The sequence below is a fragment of the Mytilus galloprovincialis genome, chromosome 6 (assembly GCF_965363235.1).
Source record: "Mytilus galloprovincialis chromosome 6, xbMytGall1.hap1.1, whole genome shotgun sequence".
NCBI lineage: Eukaryota > Metazoa > Mollusca > Bivalvia > Mytilida > Mytilidae > Mytilus > Mytilus galloprovincialis.
Genome location: NC_134843.1, coordinates 97,485,922 through 97,504,264, shown reverse-complemented (window position 1 = coordinate 97,504,264; position 18,343 = coordinate 97,485,922). Strand labels below are relative to the sequence as shown.

General features: G+C 32.6%; 1 protein-coding gene across 1 annotated transcript in view; it reads right to left on the bottom strand.

Moving 5' to 3' along the window:
* Positions 1–18,343, bottom strand: part of LOC143081081 (E3 ubiquitin-protein ligase rnf213-alpha-like) — an 81,227-nt gene that overhangs the window by 10,953 nt on the left and 51,931 nt on the right. Inside the window, exons 37-41 of the mRNA XM_076257316.1 lie at positions 13,645–13,789; positions 11,680–12,014; positions 8,021–8,187; positions 6,300–6,521; positions 5,156–5,367 (exon numbers count right to left, since the gene is read on the bottom strand). Of these exons, the coding sequence (XP_076113431.1) occupies positions 5,156–5,367; positions 6,300–6,521; positions 8,021–8,187; positions 11,680–12,014; positions 13,645–13,789 (1,081 nt within the window). The remainder of the gene's footprint in view (positions 1–5,155; positions 5,368–6,299; positions 6,522–8,020; positions 8,188–11,679; positions 12,015–13,644; positions 13,790–18,343) is intronic.

The following is an 18,343-nucleotide window of genomic DNA, read 5'->3' as shown; positions in this document are numbered from 1 at the left end:
AGTAACGTATCAATTGAGACACATATACTCCGTATGCTGGTGCCGCTGGGATGTTGCTACACAGAAATGGAAAGTTGACTATAGGAAAATCATCGCGTTTGTCATAAATTGTGGTATTCAACCTACCATCAGCAGTCATTTCGAGAAAAAGGTCTATATGAAGCAGATTTATCTGTGTTTGTAGTATCTTTAATTTCAAGTTTAAATGTAAGTGATCACTGAATCTATTATTACTAAGAGACAGTACATCATCAATATACCGAAAGGTGAAATTAAAAGACTGGGCTTATTTATTTTCTCCTTTATTTTAAGAAAAATTCGTAAAATTGACTATGAAGGGCAATAACTCTTTAAGGGGTCAACTGACCATTTTGGTCATTTGACTTTATAATTGTAGATCTCACTTTGCTGAACATTTTTTATGTTTAAAGTTTATCTCTATCTATAATAATATTCAAGATAACAATAAACGAAAAAAACTGTCCTTAAAATTACCAATTAAGGGGTAGCAACCCAACAACCGCTTGTCCGATTCATCTCAAAATTTATGGGCAGATAGATCTTAACTTGATAAACAATTTTACCGAATGTCAGATTTGCTCTAAATGCTTTTGTTTCAGAGTTACAGGCCAAAATCTTCATTTACCCCTATGTTCTATTTTTAGACATGGCGGCCATCTTGGTTAGCTGGCCGGGTCACCGGACACATTTTTTAAACTTCATACCTATATGATGAGTGTGGCCAATTTTAATTGAATTTTGCTCAGTAGTTTCAGAGGAGAAGATTTTTGTAAAAGTTTACAGACGACGCCAGACGACGACGACGACGGACGACGGACACCAAGTGATGAAAAAAGCTCACTTGACCCTTTTGGCCAGGTGAGCTAAAAAGGAGTTCATGTCCAAGTTGCCTGAAACTGTATTATAATAAAATTCCCCCTAAAAACAAGCCTCAACCGCAAATAAGAATTTGATGGGGAAAGTGCGCGTTCACTGTTGGTGAATCGCAAATTTTCCCATTGTGATGCAAATACTTATAAACACTTCTAGGTTTAAAAAAACAATAAACAGCTTTTTTTTCAAAAGAAACATTACAAGATTATTTTATTTTGGAAATATTTAGAAATAATCATCTACCTAAGAGGCCATTTTAATGAAATCGATTGTCAAGTGTTGCAAAGACCGGCGAAATCTTTCCGCAATTACACAAGCTACAGAACATGCTTCTGGCACTACTCAATTTTCTCAGTTTAGACACCCACAGGCATATTTTGTTGGGAACTGAACTCTTTTATTTTCCACTTGTTATCTTTTCATTTCTATTGAAGAAATTCTCAATGGCATGTTCAAACAATGTATTATATATGTATATATATATCATGTACTGTATTACGACGCTAGATTAGAACTGACGAGGAAAGGTAACACCCGGCCACCGAAAGCTTTATCATTGTGAAGCAAAGGTAGTCGTGTGGTCTAGCGCACCGGATACAGTGCAGGCGATTTGATTTCACGATATTTCAGCAGCATGGGATCGAATCCCGGTGAGGGAAGAACAAAACATTTGCTTTAGCAAATTTACAGATCTTATATTGTTGGGTTGATGTTTAGACGAGTTATAGATATCGTGACACCAAATCGCCTGCACTGTAGCCGTCCCGCTAGACCACATGACTAGGGCTTCATAAAAATGAAGATTTCGGTGGCCGGGTGTTACCATTCCACGTCAGTTTTAATCTAGCGTCGTACTACAGAACATGATATATAAGGCATGGAGATGTTATTTTTACAGATCAGCTAAATTATCTATAGTAAAGGATCCTACAAATTAATATAAGATACAGTCACAGAAAATAATTATATTTATAAGAACGTCTGAGCCAGTGACAACTCTACAACAACTTTATCCATCGGATCACCAGCATTCAAACCTATACAAGTCTAAATTGAAAACTACGTTCAAACCTATCATTGCGTTGGATAAAAACCGCAATTTTATACGTGTGCATGTAAAACAAATTTCGTTGTAGAAGGGTCTAAATACAGCACAAACAACATTTTCCAAAAGACCAAAAAAGTGAAAAAGTATATTTAAACAAAACGCATTTGACTAACACGTCGAACAACTGATGTTCTTTAACCCTGCTGACTGCCATTGGCGATTGCTAAAAAAAAATGATCACAAGATGTTACAAAATGGATCTTGATATAAATATAATACTAAACAGAAAACAATAAACTTGTGGCCAAAATGTTATGCCCTAAACATGAAGTGTCAATACTTTTTTTTGTACACCAGATCCGGACCGAAACGGTATTTGGAAGGCCATACAATTTACCCTCAATTTAAGATAGACTCTTGAATTTTAAAAGTTAATATAGGATGAACGGATCTTATAAACTAGACAAAAAATATCATACAAGCCCAAACGAAAATATATAAACAGGTCTAAATAGAAAAATACGTTCAAAACTATGATTGCGTTGGATAAAAACCACTATTTTTATATATATTGATAAACTCATCATAGATACCGGGAATAAATTTTGTGTTTACGCCAGACGCGCATTTCGTCTACAAAAAATTCATCAGTGACGATCGATTTAAAAAAAGTTAAAAATATAATTTAATATATATTTATATATATATAAAACTTGTCTCACCATCAGCCCAACAATGTAAACTTTGCGGAAATATTACGACGCTAGATTAAAACTGACGAGTAAAGGTAACACCCGGCCACTGAAAATTTTATTTTTTGTGAACCCAAGTTGATCAAGTGGTCTAGCGCGTGGGATACAGTGCAGGCGATTTGGTGTCATGATATTTCAGTAACATGAGTTCGAATACCCGAAAGGGAAGAACAAAATATTTGCAAAAGCAAATTTTACAGAACAAACATTGTTGGGCTGATATAAAGACGAGTTGTATATACAAAATGTCATACACAGTCATGCACCGCCATCACTGCTGATGATCCGATAGATAAATCTGTTGTAAAATTGTCACAGGTTCAGACGAACTTATTTATACATATATATACAACTCGTCTAAACATCAACCCAACAATGTTAGATTTGTAAATTTGCTTTCGCAAATTTTTGGTTCTTCCCTCGCCGGGATTCGAACCCATGCAACTGTGATATCGTGACACAAAATCGCCTGCACTGCAGCCGTCCCGCTAGACCACACGACCACCTGGGCTCTATATGGGATGGATACATCTGTTGTAGAGTTGTCAATGACCCAGACGTATATATATGTATATATATATATATATATATATATATAATTGAAAAATGAAATGGGGAATGTGTCACATAGACAACAACCCGACCATAGAGCAGACAACAGCCGAAGGCCAACAACGGGTCTTCAATGTAGCGAGAAAATCCCGCACCCGAAGGCGTCCTTCAGCTGGTCCCTTAAAACATATGTATACTAGTTCAGGGATAATAGACGTCATACTAAACCCCAAGTTATACACAGGAAACTAAAATTAAAAATCATACAAGACTAACAAAGGCCAGAGGCTCCTGACTTGGGGCAGGCGGACAATTGCAACGGGGTTAAATATTTTTATGAGATCTCAACCCTCCCCTATACCTCTAGGCAATGTAGAAAAGTAAACGCATAACAATACGCAAATTAAAATTCAGTTCAAGAGAAGTACGAGTCCGATGTCAGAAGATGAAACAAAATAACTCTAGTTTATAAAAATAATCTTTCGTTTCGGGAGGTGTTACCTCTCGTAGGAATTAAATAAGGATATCTGATACAATACACGAAGTATTCTTTTTTAGTGTACAGAAATTATTATCTACTCATCTCTTCAGTATAATTACAGGATACTGATCTATTTTTAGAAGCACACAATCTCTGTAAATACATATATGTATATGCCTGCTTATGTGTAGTGACATCTGCAAATTATACCTTGTCCATCGGATTTCTTATGATTAAGATACACATTAAATATCAACACAATAATTAAATTAAATTAAATTTGTGGAAGCTCAAACTCGGGCTATTGGAATATCGAAACAACACCACCGCTTCCATTGTGTTCATTGCTCTAGCCCACTTGGCCATCTACTTAACCATTAATTCAGATTTTGGTAGCCTAATGTTATCTTTCCTGGTCAGTATAAAAGAGAGGCAATGAAACCCTGCTGAACTGGTAGCATATATCTTAGAAAGAACAAATAATGACGTGTCTTATTTGCTGTTTTTACAAAATGATAAAACATCTAAATAACTTGCTGTCTTATGACATCATCTGTTTTGGTATGAAATAAACATGCAGTCATTATTCCAGCGATTGCATAAGTTATGAAAGGAAATGTGAAAAAAGATGATAGATAACAGTATATATCAATGACAACAATTCACAATAATTTAATTTTGGATGTAATGCGTCTTCTGATTGAATACGTTATTTTGTTATCAGCCCATAGACATAATTTAGCCATGTGACCGTGACGTCATCAACGTTTTTTCGTGGTTTTCTACGGTTTAAAATGGAATTTAGAATAAAATTATAAGAAATGACTGTAATATGTTTTCTGTCTATTCGAAATAACATAAAAAATGTGGTGCACACTGTTTAATAAACCGCTACGCGCGTTATTCAGTGTCCACCAAATTTTTTATGTTATTTCTTCATAGACAGAAAAAATATTATAGTTATTCCTTAAATATACTTGATTCGTGAAATCTATATTTCCTGATAATTTGATGTTTTGGGTGAAATTTCGTTTATTAAATGAGACAAGTGCAACCATTGAAAATGGTGGATTGAGTCTGCTTTTATAGCACTTAACCTCTCACTTGTATGACAGTTACATCAAATTCCATTATATGAACAACGATGCGTGAACAAAACAGATATAATAAGTAAAAATGTCAAAATATGGATACAGCCGTCATCACTGTGTCTCAATCTCAAAACAAACAAATATTTAACAAAGAAGTGCAAAAAGTAACTATCAAATTTAACAACCACATTCATTACTTCGCGTGTTTGACATCAGAAAATGTAAACGCCACACAGGAAGAAATATAAAATATTTTTTCAGTTCAAAGTATTTTCAAAACAACTATAATTTCACATCAGGAATGGTGTAATACAGGGTTAAAAATAATGATATATACCTAATTTCTTCTATTCCTTTCTGACTCCGGGCACCATAATTTTTATCTTTCCTCTTAAAATCCTGATGAAAATGTCCGAATACTCTTTCAACGACAGGTCTGTACTCACATACCTCTCGCAGCCATATCATTCTATTTTCTAGGTTATCAAAGGTCCTTTCGCCTGTATCTAATTGTCCAACCAACATATGTAACGCAAAAATGTCTAATGTCTGCAAAAATGTTCCAGTTGAAATTTTAAAAAAACTTCTATATATTCATATTTTATCATAAAGCTAATTAATCAGCTATAACAAAAATACCCGTCTTCCTGCTAAAACTGATATTTTGGATATATAAGACATTCGGATTGTTAAGAAGAGAAATGCTCATTGGTGAAATTTCTTAACTAATTACACCTTATGTAAGAGTCCTGGGTTTTGATTGGTTGATAGCCAGTGTATTTTTCACCAATTTACTGTTATCAAATGAATATCGTTCATACGCCGCCGGGGTATATGCAAAAAGGATATGCCTTTTTTACCCTCTCTGCCGTGGTATTTGCCAAAAAATACTCTATCCAACTGGACGCTTGTAACGTCACGATCATCAATGCGTTTTTTAAAGTTAACATTCGGTGTAATTAAACAGATATAGCATGTTCTTGAGGGGTATTTGCGAAAAATACCAGTCTTTAGAATGAATTTCCCTCGCCTTACGGCTCGTGAAATTAAACATTCTCTTGACTGGTATTTTTCGCAAATACCCCTCTTTAACATGATATATCTGTTTAAAATGCTCGATTAATTCTCTTTTCATAGTTACAAATGTATTGTATGTTTCATTCAAACTGGGCTTTAAAATAACAATGAAAATACCTACTCTAGAAGTGATTTGATTCAGATATGGGTTCCAAAAACATTGTTGTATATTTTGTCAATCGTAGGCATTGTATAGCATGGTATATGGTATGGGCTATGTTCTTTGTTGAAGGTCATATGGTGAAATGAAGTTATTCATATTCATGATATTTTGTCTTTATTGGATAGCAGTGCCATTGGCATTCCACATCTCCTTCTGATACAATTGCATATTTGTTACAATTTATAAGTCAAAATATGGTATATCAATTAATCATAAATACCCGTTGGTATGACAAACTTACAATTTCTTCATCCGTGATTAAATGTGAATTTGAATAATTCTGTTGCATATTCATTATTTCCTGTCCTCGTTCGTGACGTATGCGTATAACATGTGAAAAATGTTTGAACCGCACAGCATGCCGAATGAAAATCATATGACATCCAAACATTGAAGGAACCAATTGTCCGAATTCTGCTTGAATTAGACTTCTGCATCCGTTTATTACCTGTTCACTTATAAGCTACAATAATTTAATAAATTTTAGATTATAAGTTTCTACCTTGTGTTCATCTCACTATCTAGTCATCACTTATAAAGAAGCTACCAAAGCTTGTGCGAAAATTAATAAAACACATGTGTATATTAACTGACAAAACTGGGATTAAACAAAATTGACTATATTCAATATAATGCATTATAAACTGTAAATGAAACTTTATTTTTGATTTGTTTTCTTTATTTTTAATTTTCTTAATAAAGCTTTAAATTTTATTGTGATAATATATCTGTGTAACCACATTTTGTTTGATTCATATTCATTTTTGTAGGTTCAATGGCGGCTATGCTAGTTCATAGATTTAGGAAGATGGGAGTGAGTGCCAATGAGACAACTCTCCATCCAAACAACAATCTACAAAAGCAAACCAACAGGTCAATGTACGGCCTTCAACACGGAGCCTTGGCTGACACAACGAACAAAAAGATATAAAGGGCCTCAAAATTACTAGTGTAAAACCATTCAAACGGGAAAACCAACGATCTAATCTATATAAAAAAACGAGAAACGAGAAACACGTATAAATTACATAAACAAACGACAACTACTGCACATCAGATTCCTGACTTATGACAGGTACAAACATTTGCAGCGGGATTAAACGTTTTATTGGTACCAAACCTTCTCCCTTTTTCTGAAACCATAGCATAACATCACAACATAGAAAAACACACGATAAAATATCAATTGGCAGGCTTAACTCAATCAAAAAACGTAAATCAACACACTGTGAACGAATAAATTAGATCTGCGATATCTGAATGCAAATGCACAGTTAATAACATATTAGGGACAACCATTAAAGGCCAAAAAGCAAATAAACAAGTCAAAACAAAGCCATGGCAAGACACCACTGCGAAATATTTTACCCTTCGAAAATAATCACTTTTTGAAAGAAAAAAAAACCGGTTTTAATAATACAGGTTTATCTTGGAGTTTAAATAAATACAGTACGAAAAAGTGAAAAATTATGAGTTTATTTAAAAGATATTCCAAATAATCAAAGCTGGTATATTAAAATAAAATAACAAAAAAGCATTATAAACAGTATCAACAGGTCAAATTAACAAGAAAATACGATTTGAGGGTACTCGTAGTTACTGACAGCTAGTTAAAAGCCAAAAACAATTACTAATAAAAAATCATGTATCAGAAACTAAAATCAACTAAAACACATCCCAGGGATTAAGTATTTTAACGTCATGAACAGTCAGAAAAGACATGACTTGTGCAATGCCAAAAAAAATGTATTGACAGGAAGTAGGATAGTGAGGAGCGACTTCTAAAGAGATAAAAATTAACGTGTCTGTGTCTCTATACATCCCGCTTCAAAAGAAGATACAATTTAGTTATGTTTTAATTTGCTAATGACAAATCGATAACCCTTACCCTAACCCTAACCCTAATCTTAACCCTTTGTTTTTCTTTATAATAATATATTCATCTTCATTTGAATATTTTACTTTGCATTCTGTATCTGACTTCACAGGATAGACCATGTAAACCAAATCTTTAATGAAAGCTTGGAGTACTTCTAGGCGATATTTTTCACTGTAGGTTGTCAAAACTTCACCCAATGGTAAAGACTGGAATATTTCCGAGGATTTCATCACTATGTCACAGTCATTGTCTGTAACAAATCATAAAATAGAGGTAATGAAATCGTTTAATGAGTTATATGAACAAAGTAATTCCAACATCTACATTGTTTTTGTTTTAGCATTCCGTTCTCTGTATATTGTCACTTTTGAGATTGAATATTCTGTAGATTTTATCAAATTTCTATTCAAGGTTTACATTCAATCTTAGAAAGAGATTGCAATCAAATACCACTTCTCATTTAAACTATATTTACTATTAAAAGAAAATCCCCTTTAATTTTATTTTTCGATACATGTGTTGTAAGTGATAAAAAAAAAAAAGTCCACACAATATTATACATGCACTTATTCTGGAATATTTTGTCGATTTTATGTTTTTGGTTTCCATTTATTTTTTTAAATATTTTTTATTATTATTATTTTCAAGATTTACTAAATTATAATCCTGGTACCTTTGATAACTAATTACAACAAATACAACGCATAAAACATACATACAGTACTATTAGCAATAATTTGAATATACATTTATTTGTGGCAATAAACATTGTTGCAAATTCATTTTTTATATTTATATGAAAGAAGAGAACACAATATACCGAAGAAAATATAATAAGAGTTAAATGTGTATGTACCACTGTGTGGCACTTGGGAATTGTAAAGAATTGTATTAAAAAGGAAGAGGATAAAAATATCCTGTAAGATTTTTAGTACATAATAAATTATGCTATAAGATACAATAATATTTTATGTTACTTTTGATAATAGGTATCTGTAAAAAAATAAATGACAAATTTAATAATAATTATAATTCTATAAATGCATTCCACATGGTATTAAAGTGCCCTTGTCTCTAAATTTTGTCCGTTATTATTTTATCTAAATTGTTTCATTAATGGCACTGAGTGAAAGATCTTTTAAAAAACATCTAATGTGGTATATATATTGTTTCAGGTATAGAAAAATCAAATTATATGAGTCACCTTTTAGATTTTTTGATATTTCTCTAATTATAAAATTCAACTTATTCAATGGCAGGCTTACCCCAACAGTTACGAACCAATAATCAATATCTTGAAATTCTTTTTTGATAATCTAATAATTCTATAGAATATGTTCAATAGTTTTATCTTCTTATTTACAAAACGTACAGAGAGGGTTATCGATAAGTTTGATACTTTTTTACATAAAAGTAAATTTGTGGCAAGAATTCTATGGTTGATTCTGTACTGAACCCACTGTAGTTTAGTATTGACAGTGACGGTAAAAGGTAATTTGAAAATATGTTTTCAAATGAGATCTTCACCTAATATTTCACTCCACTTCAGTTGTCCTGTTGGAGTCACATTGTTACTTATCAGTATTTTCACCGTGTAGAACGCCACATGCGGGGTGTCGGCTATGTTTGACATGGGGTGGCAATTTTGAAGCGACGAAATAGCAAGAAGGTAAGTTCAAGCATCAAAATTTCTTATTTCTAGAACTCTCAGTACCATATAATGTATTGCACGGAAGGAACCGCAACATAATCTATTTCCTGAAAGCAGAAACAGTCGTTTTCAATGCTCAGTTTTCTCAAACACCTCGCTCTAGTTTTCCGTGTTGCAGATTTTGAGGCTTTATATGCAAATTTCGGTATAAAAAACTACTTTACACAGCCATCTCCCGTATCATTTATATAGAATTGTATTCCTCTCATTGACTTATACCAAATACCAGTTTCTTAGTTAAAATTAATTGGTTTTAAAACTGTTATTCATCAAAATATAAAGTGTCGCTCGGGGTGTCAGATTTTGCGTCGCAAGGGGTAGAGGCTTGTCATAGAAAATACATATTTGCTTGTAAATTAGTCTTCATATTATACATTTTATTTCAAACACATCTACTTTACAATGACAAAATAAGAGTTTTTCATTTTGCCTGTTTTTGGTCTTATAAATCATGTGCTTTTGATTTCATTCATAGTAAAAAAAAAATGGCTTAAAATATCTAGTTTTCAAGCTGGTAAACGATTTCTTTTCCTTTTCAGTCACTATCATGGTAAAAAAAGTCAAGGCTATGGCTCAATAAACCAAAACATCACAATAGTCCTCAATATAAGATATTCCTGAAGCCTCCACCAGCCAAAATGCATCCTAGTTCATCACCAGGTTTATCTAATAAGCACTCGTGCACGCCGCAAAAATCCATTACTCCTAAAAGAATTAGAACACTCTATCCAATGAAACACTCACCGGCATCTTTTTCAGCGAATGACAACACAACTTCAAGTAATCCTGAAGACGATGAAACTACAATTGTCAATGAGAAAACAACGACTTGTACACAATATACAACGGAACAGGTTTACAAGAAAAAATGATCAAGACAGTTATTTCGTTCGTAATCGGCCAGCTAGAACTATACGTTTTCTGTTACACATCTATCATATAATATCTACTTGGAAGGTCTACTCTGACTATAAACATATCTCTAAACGAACCGGAATTGAATAAAATTTGAAGAATTTGATGTACCCTGTGTTTTTCTAGGTTGCATTTTTGCTACATTTATGTTCCTATTTGTGTAGGTGTGTTTGAATTAAAAAGTATCAGATAGAGATCGATTTATAAGAAAATGTATTCTTTTTTTATGACAAGCTTCTACCCCTTGCGACGCAAAATCTGACACCCCGGGCGACACTTTATATTTTGATGAATAACAGTTTTAAAACCAATTAATTTTAACTAAGAAACTGGTATTTGGTATAAGTCAATGAAAGGAATACAATTCTATATAAATGATACGGAGGGTAGCTGTGTAAAGTAGTTTTTTATACCGAAATTTGCATATAAAGCCTCAAAATCTGCAACACGGAAAACTAGGGCGGGGTGTTTGAGAAAACTGAGCTCTGAAAACGACTGCTACTGCTTTCAGGAAATAGATTATGTTGCGGTTCCTTCCGTGCAATACATTATATGGTACTGAGAGTTCTAGAAATAAAAAAATTTGATGCTTGAACTTACCTTCTTACTTTTTCGTCGCTTCAAAATTGCCACCCCATGTCAAACATAGCCGACACCCCGCAAGTGGCGTTCTACACGGTGATTTTGTACATATCTTTAGAACCTTTTCTACTTTAAAAAAAAAGACTTGTAAGCAAGCTGGAATAAATGGACAACTTTACTTATATTAATCTGTTTTGTAATTATTGCTAGTATTTTTATAGCAGAAATAACACTCATGTAATTGAAAAAATTTACATTGATATCATAACATTGTTGTAACAATTCTAATGAAATAAAACATCCATTTTCATCTATTACATCATTTACATATTGCAAACCATTTCCAATTTATGATTCAGTTACTGGATGCTAAGAGAAAATTTAATTTGTGTGCTTCATAGGTTAACCTATGAAAGTCCTGTTAGGTCACTAATGAATCGACTCATCTTGATGAGTTTTTAATTTCTGATCGTGAGTTAACAAAACCTAGATTATATTTTCACTAACGATTAGCTCTAAACCGTTTCAAGTTACCTTCTTTTTGACTGATGTCGATAGTGTTTCGTAGAATGTCATCTATCTGCCTAAAAATCAACCAGGAAAAGGGCATGGAAACTGAGAACATTTGCCCATCCAACGCTGTAGACTTAACAGGAATCTCACCCATTTCCTGCTTCAAACTCGACGAGGCAATTGTAGAATATTTGAGTTGCGTCAAAAATGGATTATTCATTATTCTTAACCAAAGTTCCGTCTTCCAGATCTCATCATGAGACAACAAACCAAGATTATTATTTGTGTCTATAAAAGCGATGATTCCAGCTAATACAGGAACAATCTTTGCCTCTAAACATCGAACAGCAAACTTTCTGTATAAAATGGATTTAGATGTTACTTATACGCAATTATGTTCAATTGATTACGTTAAAAACTTACTTTGTTCTTTTTAAAACAGAATGATTGTGATGATTTGTCTGATACACCTGGTAATGGAATTCCTTGGTTTCGAATTTACATTATCATAAATAAACAATAATTAGAATAAAAGTTTTCATTCCCATGACGTCATGTAGTGTCATGAAATAAAATCATCATAATTATGTACACAATCGTTAGAAACTTGATTGTTTTTTATCCATTTGAAGGGTCAATAGATTGTTTTACATTATGCAACAACAAAAATCAGTATTGCATTCTTATAGTTGTCAACGTTAACATACGTGACACACCTTTCTTCCACAATAGTCTAATCATGAACGCCCGAATTTAAAAAGTAACAAGACCGAAAAAAATCCCGAAGATTCTGAATTTTCAGACCCTCAAATTCCAAAAGGTTTGTAAAATATAGTTAAGGACAAATATTTCTGGGATACGATATCTAAAGTTTTGGAACAATAATTTAAGACACGAAATGAGCTCAAAATATGCTTATGGCTTCTTTTTTAATTGCTGACACTGACATGACTCTGACTTTTTAACTCTAAACAATTTAACATTGTCATTATTTTGGGTATCAAATCTTAAGAAACAAAATCTATACTCTGTTAAAATGTTGGTAAATGACCCTTTCTGAGCCATAGGTGTCTTTTATGAAAATTAGGGGAAGATATGGGGCAAAATGTTTTACCCTGTATCGTAGGAAATCCCAATGAGTCCGAACATCTTATAAAAATTCCTCAATCTGACCTGACTACATCCTTAAAACCAGACAACACTATGAAAAAAAGAGAACAAAGCAATACACAGTAAAAATGACAATTAAATAAACAACCGTCGTCATAAACTGTAAAAACTTTTTGCCTAAGGAAGATAATAAATTAATGCTATACTAGTTAAGATTATTTATAACTTTTGAATAGATAATACCTTTTTTCTAATTATTTGGTTCTAAAACTCTGAAGTAATCAACCAAATAATGTTTTCGAAAAAGTATGAATTACTCTAAATACTAAAGATTTTTTTTTATCCCGGTCAGACAACTTTAGCTGTATATGGCACAAGGTTTGGAATTTTCGGTCCTCGATGCCCTTCAACTTTGTACTTGTTTTGACTTTCGATTTTTTTTTTATCTGAGCGTCACTGCTGAGTCTTATGAAGACGAAACGATCGTCTAGCGTATAAAATTATAAGCCTGGTAACATTTGGTAGCTATTTTTGTGTGATTATCTGTCCTGTATTTTCTCATTTATTTGTATTGTAGTCGTGTCATGTAATTTTGTAATTTTTATGTTATATTTAACATTGCCATAAAATCGGAAGGTGTGGCTAGCCACACAACCAGGTTCAACCGACCTTTTTTTTCTTAAAACGTCCTGAACCAAGTCAGGGAATTTTCCAATGTTCGTATCTGTGTGTTTTGCATTTTAGTGTTGTGTTTCTGTTGTGTCATTGTTCTCTACTTATAATTGATGTGTTTCCCTCAGTTTTGGTTTGTAATCCGGATTTATGAATTTCGAACAGCGGTATACTACCGTTGCCTTTAATCGGAAATATGCAAACCTAAATGTCCCAGGTCTGTTAACGTTCTGAGGTTTAATAGCTTCCTGTGCCAGCCAGTTTGTACTTAATGTACCCGTTCCCTGCTCTCTCTCCTTTAAGAGAATGGACAGATGTTTGTTTATTCCGGATAAAAGTGATAAGTCATCTGTAAAATAGGAATAATTAGTCTCATGGAAATTAAAAGTAAACCGATATAGTCTGATGGAAGTATGCATTGCGCCGGCGCATTTATAACGACCATATAAAAACCAAAGCATTAGAAAACGTAGTTGATAATGCCAGGTGGTTGATTAATCTTTGTTATTCAATGATATGACATTATGTTGATAGTCCTAAATATAAAGCTTTTTTAAAACTGTCACATAAACTGATATTAACCAAGAAATCTAAACATTGACCAATGAACCATGAAAATGAGATCAAGGTCAGATGAATCATGCCTGGCAGACATGTACAGCTAACAATTTGTCCGTACAACAAAAATAGTTGACCTATTGCTTATAGTTTAAGAAAAAGCGACCGAAACACAAAAACTTAATACTGAGCAATGAACCATGAAAAAGAGGTCAAGGTCAAATAAAACCTGCGGGACTGACGTATAGATCATAAAATATTTCAATACACCAAATATAGTTGACCTATTGCATATAGTATCAGAAAAAAAGACCAAAACTCAAAGAATTAACATTGATCACTGAACCATGAAAATAAGGTCAAGGTCAGATGACACCTGCCAGCTAGACACTTACACCTTACAATCATTCAATACACCAAAGATAGTAGACCTATTGCATATAGTATAAGAAAAACAGACCAAAACACAAAAACTTAACTATAACCACTGAACCATGAAAATGAGGTCAAAGTCAGATGACACCTGCCAGTTGGACATTTACACCTTACAGTCCTTCTATACACCGAATATCCTAGACATATTGCCTACAGTATCTGAGATATGGACTTGACCACCAAAACTTAACCTTGTTCACTGATCCATGAAATGAGGTCGAGGTCAAGTGAAAACTGTCTGACGGGCATGAGTATCTTACAAGGTACGCACATACCAAATCAAGTTATCATATCACTTATAAAAAGAGATAAATTATCATTACAAAGAAATCATAACTTTTTTTTCAAGTAGTCACTGAACCATGAAAATGAGGTCAAGGTCAAATAAAACACTCATAACATGAGACATCTATATACAAAGTATGAAGCATCCAACTTCTAAAATATAAATATTTTAAGAAGTTTGCTAACGCCGCCGTAGCCCCCGCCGCCGCCGGATCACTATCCCTATGTCGAGCTTTCTGCGACAAAAGTCGCAGGCTCGACAAAAATTGTTCAATAAACAACTCATCAAAGATACTTGCATTTCACGATGTACTCAAACCGCTCTTTCCGTCTACAAAAGACTCATCCGTGATGCTCGAATGAAACATTTAAAGGCTATATGAAATACGAAAAAGAAGGTCATTGCTGACTAAAAATTACGACAGGTTTTTCGAAACCATCTTAGACAATCTAACAATGGCGGATTTTGTTAACAGTTCATTTATTGATAATTCGTGTAAAAAGTTAAGATATCATTATCTGCGTTATTATTTGTTTTATCTGTGGAAATTATGGCTTCAAGATTAAGAAGCAATACTGATTTTAAAGGTATCAGAGTAAAATTAGACTGCAAAAACCATACTATAAAAATTTCGCAACTAGCAGATGATACTACTTTATTTTGTTGTTCTAAATATGATGTTCAAGTAGCTATGAATGAAATTGAAATTTTTGGTTCTTATTCAGGACTGAAATTAAACAGAAACAAAGCAGAGGTGTTATGGGTAGGAAAGCTTAAATCCTGTAAAGACAAAATTGAGGGAATAAACTGGAGCAATGGACCAGTTAAAGCTCTTGGCATTTACTTTGGGCATTGTAGAGAGGAATGTGAAAAGCTAAATTGGGAAAATAAGATTGAAAAAATGAATAAATTATTTTGTTCTTGGCAAAAAAGAAATCTTACTATTTTTGAAAAAAATGAGCAAGCACGAAATTTTATGAGCAAAATTATTCCCAAAGTAGAGAAAGAAAATGGGGAAATTATAACAAAACAAAAAGATATTTTGAATGAAGTTGAATATTTTTATGACAATCTTTATAAAAAAAGGGATACTAAAAGTACTTTAAGTGATCTTAAAAAAGACTTAAAAAATTTAAGTGTTCCTATACTTTCGTCTCAGGAAAAACAAAGCTTGGAAGGTATAATCACTGTTAAAGAAGCCGGAGAAGCATTGAAAAAATGAAAAACAACAAAACTCCTGGAACGGATGGTTTTTCAGCAGAGTTCTATAAAAAATTTTGGAAGGATCTTCAAATTTTTATTGTAAATTCTTTAAATTATGATGCAAAAACAGGGGAACTATCTATTACACAAAAACAAGGGATTATTACTTGTTTACCAAAAGGGAATAAACCCCGCCACTTTTTAAAAAACTGGCGCCCTATATCTTTACTGAATACTGTGTATAAAATTGGATCAGCAGCTATTGCAAACAGATTTAAGAGTGTCCTTGATAAATTGATAAATTTTGATCAGACTGGTTTTATTAGTGGAAGGTATATTGGGGAAAATATAAGACTCATTTATGATATATTACAGTACACAGAGGAACATGAAATACCAGGGTTATTACTTTTGATTGATTTCGAAAGAGCTTTCGATTCAATATCATGGGACTTTTTGATAAATGTTTTGAAATTTTTCAATTTTGGCGATTCTATCATCAATTGGGTTAAAGTTTTTTACAATAATATCAACTCTGCTGTCATCCAGGGGGGAACCTTTCAGGTTTATTTTTACTATTTGAAGAGGTTGTAGACGAGGGGACCACCTGTCTCCATATCTTTTTATTTTATGTGTTGAGATTCTGGCATTGAAAATAAGGGGAAATAGTGACATTAGTGGTATAGAGGTCACACGGGTTGCGCATAAATTGTCACAGTTTGCTGATGACACCTCTTTGATTTTGGATGGGAGTGAAAAATCTTTACAAGAATCATTATTAGAATTAGCCTGGTTTGCAAAAATATCTGGACTGAATATTAACTTCACAAAAACACAAGTTATTTGGTTTGGGAGCAAAAAATATAGTACAGATACTTTATGCCCTAACAGAAATCTGTCCTGGGGTGAAACTTCGTTTAAATTACTAGGAATCAATTTTGATGTAGATCTTGAAAAAATTGTTAAGATAAATTATTCTGAAAGAATTGTACAGATTAAAAATACTTTAAATCAATGGTCTAAAAGGAATCTAACTGTTATAGGTAGAATAACTGTGATTAAAACTCTAGTCTTGCCTATTGTAAACCATCTCATTATCTCTCTGCCAAATCCTTCAGATGATATTATTAAGAGAATAAATGAACTTATTTATTCATACATATGGAACTCACCTATACATAGAGTTAAGAAGGATATTCAAATCAAAGATTATTTGGAGGGAGGTTTGAAAATGCTTGATTTGAATATGTTCATTACAGCACTTAAATCAACATGAATTAGGAGGCTTTTGCAGAGAGATAGTAAATTGCAAAATATTTTCATGTCAAATATAGATAAAAGAAAGTTGTTTAGTTGTGGTGTTGATTATATAAGACAACTGTATATGACAGTTAACAACCATTTTTGGAAAGATGTACTAAGATCCTGGGAAATGATTATTAAAAAAGAAAGACATTTTACTTATGATTCATTTTTATCAAATCCACTATGGCTGAATAATAATATTAAGATTGGTCATAAATCAGTAATTTATCAAGAATGGTTCAATAGTGGTATTAGATTTGTAAATGATATAGTTGACGAAAATGGCGAAAGTTGGCAGTGAAAGAGGCATCAAAATCTTTCCCTAAAGGATCTTACAAATTAGTTTGTCCTTTTATACCATCATGTCTACAAATATTTTTAAAACATTGTAAAGGATCAAAAGATATGTATTCTGTACTGACAAGAAATAATGTTATTCCTACTGGACAGCTTAAGTGGGTTAAAGTTTTAGGTGAACAGAATCTGAACTGGAAAAAGATTTTCAGACTGCCTTTTGCTGTTACTAAAAATAGTAAATTACAGTGGTTGCAATATAGGATTAACCATTGCATTATTGCCACGAATCAGTATTTAGTTAAAATAAAATTGACTGATGATCCTTTATGTACATTTTGTAAATCAGATAATGAGTCTATAGAACACCTATTTTGGAATTGCAATACTGTACAAGATTTTCTACAGGATGTTGATAACTGGTTCCTTTCCAGTGGAATAAGTCTCCCAATAAATAAATTAAACTTTCTTTTTGGAGACTTATCCAAGATATTTCCCAACAACCCATATAACATGATTTTTCTTTATATTAAACAATATGTGTATAATTCTAGATGCCTTAAAAAGAATCTCTCATTGCAAGCAATTATAATAAAACTGAAAGATATGTATAAATTAGAGAGTATGATAGCTGTAAAAAATAAAAAGATAACTGAATTTGACAATGTATGGAATGTTTTTGAAAAACTGTTATTGAATACCAGCTAATGTCTTTTTTGTTGTTGTTACAATAAATTATGACTACTTAATTATAATCTTTTTTAAAGAAAATATTATTGTCGTGGTTTGTACTTGATCAGTGTTGATGGCTGTTACGAAAGA